This window comes from Cucurbita pepo, chromosome LG12, assembly GCF_002806865.2.
Source record: "Cucurbita pepo subsp. pepo cultivar mu-cu-16 chromosome LG12, ASM280686v2, whole genome shotgun sequence".
In the NCBI taxonomy this organism is placed as follows: Eukaryota; Viridiplantae; Streptophyta; class Magnoliopsida; order Cucurbitales; family Cucurbitaceae; genus Cucurbita; species Cucurbita pepo.
Genome location: NC_036649.1, coordinates 8,638,883 through 8,645,342, shown reverse-complemented (window position 1 = coordinate 8,645,342; position 6,460 = coordinate 8,638,883). Strand labels below are relative to the sequence as shown.

The window sequence follows — 6,460 nt, the reverse complement described above, 5'->3', positions numbered from 1 at the left end:
AAATAAAAATTCAATTGTAAAATGGGTTTTTTTTTTATATACATGAAATTAAAGTATTAAAATAAAATAAAAAAGATAAAAAAAACGCAAATTAAATGAGAAATTATTAAAAAAAAAATGATATTCCGTTAAACGTTGGAAACGTCGTATTCCTCGAGATGTGTTATGTTTTTCATGGCCCGTTGACCGTTTAATAAAAGCCAACGTCCAAACACCGTCCAGGAAAATAATAATAATTAATAATTCCGCATAAAAATAAAATATTTTTACCTTTCTCTATTTTCAACGGAATATAATTACGTGGCGAGGTCCCATTGGAGAAGTTGGTTCAGTAAAGTTCTGATTACTCCAAGATTTCTGATACTCTTTTTTAGAAATATTAATAATATTATTATTATTTTAATTATTTCCACGTCAGCGACAGATACCAATCCAGAATTTCAAAACGCTTATTATATTAATCTCGTTTATAATTTTAAATTTTTGAAGAATAATTATTTTGATTTGCAATCAATTGATAAAATATAGTTTTCATAAATCTTAAATAAGAAAGTTACGTAATCTTTTTATTAAATTTTTTTAAGAAGCATATAAATGAAAACAAAACATGTTAAAAAAACTCGGGTTACTGTATAGAAATAGTGGTAATTTTTTTTAAAAAAGTAACTAGTAAATTACGTACTAAATATAAATTCTAAACATAGGTCGTTTGCAAAAACACGAGATTTTATGAAGCAAAGAAAGAAAGGGAATGGGCTGCAAAAGCTAACAGATAAATGAAGAAGAAGAAGAAGTTCAATTCCCCAAAATTCAAAGCATCTATCCATCAAATCACCACCTTCTTTTTTCTTTTTGATGAATCCCATGATGTAAAATCATTTTTTCTTTTTAAACTTTTGACTATGTTATGCCAATATTTTGATATGTACGAGTATTCAAACGTGCACGTTGAGTGATATATTGAGATAGTCATCTAAAAAAAAGAAAAGAAAAGAAAATACTCAGGTAATTAAATATGACTAATGTTCTTTATATTCCGTTTGATAATTTTTTTCTTTTTTTTATTACTGAATCTAGTACCAAGTGTATTCCGTGCTTATCATAAAAAAAAAAAAAAAAATTAAGAATGGTGTGGAACCCATGAATTTTATGGGCATTTAAATTTTGAATAGAAGAAGTATGTACTAACCTAATGTCCTATGTAACGTTTAATCATTGTTTATTAGTGTAAATGGAGAGTTAATAAATAAATAATATTCTGCATTAAATTAAATATTTAAATGATTTATCTGTATATGACGTCAGAAGGATTTTGCTGACTCTGTCACTGCAAGTGATGACGTCATTCGATGTGTAAGATGCCTCAACTCTTGGATTTAAAAATATTTTATTATTCATTAGACTCTTCACTAAAAAAAAAACAAAAACAAAAAACAAAACAAAACTAAATTGAAGTTCAGAACAAAAATGATATTTTAACTTAAAGATGATCTATATTTTGACATGTCCTACGTGTTCATGAATTAACATTAACGATCGATAAGAAACATAAAATGGAAGAAACAAAAGAAATTATTATTGTGAATATCGTCAACATCGACATTTTTATATTTTCGTCGACAGTTTAAGTCTTAGGTCATTTTACATCCCAATGAAAGATTTAGTTTCGAGTTAATTTATAAATTTGTAGAACTTTAAATATTTGAGCTCTCTCAAAACCAAAAACCAAAAACGACTTTTAAGAGTTGAGTTTAGCTTGGAAAGTTTAAAACTAAATAGATAGAACATTCAAAGTTTGATAAGCCAAATTTCATCATTTGTTATAGGTATGAATTTATAAATAGAGCAATGATACTGTAAGATCCCACATCGGCTGGAGAAAAAAACGAAACATTCTGTGCGGGTGTAAAGACCTCTCCCTAACATATGCATTTTAAAACTATAAGAGGAAGCCTAAAAGAGAAAGGCTAAAGAGAACAATATCTGCTAAGGGTAGGCTTAGATTGTTACAAATGGTATCAAAGCCAGACACCTGATAGTGCACCAACAAAGACACTGGCTCCCAAGGGGGTGAATTGTGAGATCTTACATCAGTTGAAAAAGGGAAACGAAACAAAGTAACTTCGAAGGCTTCTAGAGGCGGAATGTGAGTCTCACATCAGTTGGAGAGGAAAACAAAACATTCCTTAGCTTGAGAGCTTCTAGAAGAGGGTAAAAGGGAACCGTATGATAGCTTGAAAGGAAAGCACAAACAGGACAATATCTAACGGGTAGGACCCATCACATTAAAACGGGTAGGACCCATCACATTAAAAGAGTATTGGAATGTGGGGATGGGTGAAATATCCAATAAATAGCAATAGTCTTATATGGTTAAGGGTGGTGTGTGTGTCTGATTCTGAGAAAGCACAGCAGTCAGTGTACTACAACTCTGTCCTAACTGAAACGCTTACACCTCCAAACTTATTGAATTTGGCAACAATGGAGGTTGGTTAGCTTTGGCCATGCTGCATTGAAAGCAGCAGGCACATTTTTTTGGGACAACCAATGAATTCACTTCACTACTCTTAAGTTTGATTCAGCCAAAGCTCATTTATCACAGCAGAAGACGCAGCAATATGTATACATGGAAATGAGCTGCAGCAGCAGCAGCAGCTGCTGATACAATTCTGACACTGTTAACGCACGCTTCAAAACTACACCAATGGCAATCATCATCAATGCCATCCCCTCCTCCCGACCCTCTAAGCAGCGACGTGGTGGTGAGTAGCTAAATTTAACCATATCAAGAGGTAGATATCAGTATTCACAATCAGTGGGGTTTAACTTGAGAAACAAGGGATGTCAGAAGATGAGAGGGGTTGTGGGGACGACTAATTATGAGTCAAAACAACGAAACCAGGGCAGAGAAGCCAATTGGGAAAGAAAAGGCCATGTGGTTTTGTGGGTAAATGACCTCACTCCCTGCCTAAACACTGCAAAAAAATAATCAATGGGGCTTTGTTTTCATGTCTGTGTTTGCCAGCTTAAGCATATGGAGTAATAAAGAGCCAAACGAGGGAAGTCCTCGATTTGGTTCAGGGACTCAATGTTTTACCTTTTCTTTTCTCTTTTCTTGGGATGGTGTTTGTTGCTCCCGCATGGTACCAAACTGTGGTCGATGGAATCAATCATCAAAGATCCAAGGTGCCCTACAAAACAAGGGGAGCTAGATTAACATATAGAACAAATTCATATTTTAAGTACATCAATACAAACCAACCCATTTCTTAGAAGCCAAGGCCGATTCTGTCTTCCTTCACATACTGATGACTCTTTCCCTCTCTATCCTGATAGAAACTGAGCTAAATCCTTGGTCTTGTCAGCTTCTAAAAACTAAACATATGGGTGTTAATTATTATAGTCCTAAATTTGTAATCCCACACGTTGTGAAGTGAATCCATCCAAATCCCTACCCTTCCACTACGTGGTAGCCTTTGAAATAGCTTTGGTAAGAGACCATTCCCTTAGGAAAGTTAAGTTCCTGGCTCAGTCAATGCCGGCACAAGTATTATGTAAACTTAAAGCCCATAGCAGAAGAAAGCTCATTTTATTTATGATAAGCCTGTACAAGGGAAGGAGTAGCTTGAGTCGCTACAGCCTAGCCATAACTAGTTAAGTGTTCCGCATATATACACCATTTTTACATTTGGTTCTTTCTTCAGTACTTCAGTTTCAGGCATCAGTCCATTCATGTTCTTGTTGGTTTGGTCCTGGGAGGAAGAACTCCTCTTCTTGCTGTCTGAACATTCTTTCAACTTCTCTTCCAGGTGTGTTGAATCCCAACTCTCTTGCTACGCTCTCCATCTTGTTCACTATGTTATCTTTCCCTGCAATTTTTTAAATAGACAGCTCAAGATTTTAGCAATGAATGTGGCTTGGTGAGATGTTAGCTGAGCAGAAACTTCGAAAGAAAGTATGAGATCGACATTGAATTGGGTAGACATTGACATGATACCAGCTGAAATATCCAAAATTTTATGTACAATTGTCTATGATTTTGGATTCAAATTCAGTTGTCCCAAAAGGTTTCCTTGCGCCCTCAAGTGCAAAGGCGAGAGGGAGCTGGACTGCCAGACCCCACCATCAAACAGGGACGAAAATCGACCTTAGTTATCTGACATCCAATTACAGTGTAAACATCTAGGTTTTCAATATAGTTCAAAGCTTGTTAATCTGATTGATTTATACCTGCTAGAAGATACTTGGTGTTGCCATAGGCATTGACTTCAAAGCAAACAATCTGAAGATTGTGGTTTGGAGAGGCAAAGACTGAAAAAGGATGACCTGCCGGAATTATGAACACCACCCCACGTCTCAGCCGCCCTCTAATCTTTTGGTAAGTCCCCTCGCCCGTCCGCTTATGCTCTCGCTCCGACCACCGGCCACCTCCCCCAGACGATGATGAAAGGTGCGGACACGCCATTTGGAACCCCCCTTCGCCGTCCACCACCACGGCTATCTTCGTGGCTTTGGAGTAATAGTGAGGAGTCATCATTGAACCCTTCAATGGAAAAACACAGCAAAAATAAGCAAGCAACCTGCAGCTTACAAATGAATCAACCTACGAAGTAGAAGTAAATCATACTTTGGTCATGTTGGCGAAGGCGACAGCAACATTGAGGTCTCGAAGCTGGCGGAACTCACCAGGATCGGCTTCAAAGAGACGACCGAACTTATTCGACTGCCATGGATCTTGCTTGAGCAGATTGAATGGACGCTCAGTGTCACCTTCTGAGAAGGGCCAAATCCTTGGGATGAATTCTTCAGGTCGGCTAAGAGATCGGATCTGTTCTCTAGAAGCCTTGATTATGGTCCCCTCTTTTTGTTGCTCGAAAAATCTCTTCAACTTATCTTTTGGAATCTGTTTGGCAGCCAAGAAAGTTAGAAGGAATACAAGTATATATAAACCTAACACACTGTTTAGGCAGCTTATAACCTTGAAGGCTGCTTCAAGCAAGTCCCAGCTGAAAGCTGTGTAGAATGATTCTGGGTTTTCACCGCCTGGCTGGAAAATCTGCTCCAAATATTCATTCTCAGACGAATTCAACAAAATAAAAAGACCCCTGATACGAAATAAGGTATCTAAATCATGCCATAATGATTTAGATCTATTTTAGCTTTGTTGAAAGCTAAACTTTTAGCTTGCAATTCTTGTGTTTATAGTGTTCATAACTTGCATGCTAAGAGTTGTTCAATGATCTTGACTTTTAGCTTGCAATTCTTGTGTTTATAGTGTTCATAACTTGCATGCTAAGAGTTGTTCAATACTCTTAGTCAAGATCATTGAGATAATTCGTTCCAAAACTTTCCTTATATCAACTATCAAGATATCTATCTTCTTTTATGAAACGAGTTGAAAAAAGAAAGGACTTCGGGGATTACCTCAAAACTTCCAGGAACAGAGGTGGATTGAAGAAGCTTAACAATCTTGAGCTTCTGATGTTCGTCCTTGTTTATGAAGTAAAAGGGAGCTCCAGATGGAACTCTGAAAACATCTCCACATTCAACATCAAAGCTTTGTCTCTTTTCCTTGATCACTGTGATCGTACCTCGTCCTGCAACCAACCAACACAAACTCCATAAAAAAAAAAAGGTTCAAAAGTTTAAGCAATGAAAAAGTGTGGTGAGGAAAGGAAATAAGAAACTGGCGTACCCTCAGCGACGAACAGAATGATTTCAGCATCGAAATGGGAGGGACTCACGAACGTGGAAGGATTGGCCTCCACCAACGAAACCCTATAATTATCGATCCCACGAAGAAGCTCCGATCGCTGAGTGAATCTCTGAAGAACCCTAATTCTACCCTCCCCTGTTTCAACCCTCTCTCCGAAATGCTCATCATCAAACACATACGGATTACTCTCTCCATACTCTTCTTCTCTTTCTTCTTCGCTTTCGTAATACCTTCCTTCTTCTCTCTCCCTTTCCTTCTTCATCTTATGGTACTCATCGCACATTTTCTCGCAATCGCGCTTCTGCTTCTCGCCGAACTTCTGCTGGACCCTGCACTGGTGCTTACACTGCTCCAGCTCAGGGTCTTTGAAAGCGAGGCAGCCGACGGTGACAGATAGCAGTAGGAGGAGGAGGTAGATTTTGGAAGCCATTGTTGCTGAGAAGTGAAGGAAAGTGGAGGGGGGTTTGGGGATTATAAGAAGGGTGTTGTGGCCTCATGCATGAGGACTGGTGTCCTGTTTACGTGTCCATTAATGGAGGAACTTGAAGCTTGGTAATGAGATTTGGATGGAGGAGACAGGTAGCTCAACTTCATATTAATTTTCATTTCAGTGATTCTAACATGATATTCATAAAAGGATAACTCAAACCTGGGGACGATTCATTTGGATTCCATCACCTTGTGGCATCTGCACAACTCTCCACGTTTGTCCTCACCAAGTTTCTAATAATATTTGGTTTTTCA

At 37.6% G+C, this 6,460-nt stretch overlaps 1 protein-coding gene across 1 annotated transcript; it reads right to left on the bottom strand.

The window, feature by feature from the left end:
• Positions 1-3,572: 3,572 nt before the first annotated feature.
• On the bottom strand, positions 3,573-6,400 carry LOC111806711 (sucrose-binding protein-like). The gene is made up of 6 exons (XM_023692136.1): positions 5,696-6,400; positions 5,425-5,597; positions 4,979-5,056; positions 4,628-4,903; positions 4,231-4,543; positions 3,573-3,869 (listed from the first exon to the last, which is right to left on the bottom strand). The coding sequence occupies exons 1-6, from the start codon at positions 6,144-6,146 to the stop codon at positions 3,715-3,717; spliced, it is 1,446 nt and encodes a 481-aa protein (XP_023547904.1). The 5' UTR covers positions 6,147-6,400; the 3' UTR covers positions 3,573-3,714.
• Positions 6,401-6,460: the final 60 nt, after the last annotated feature.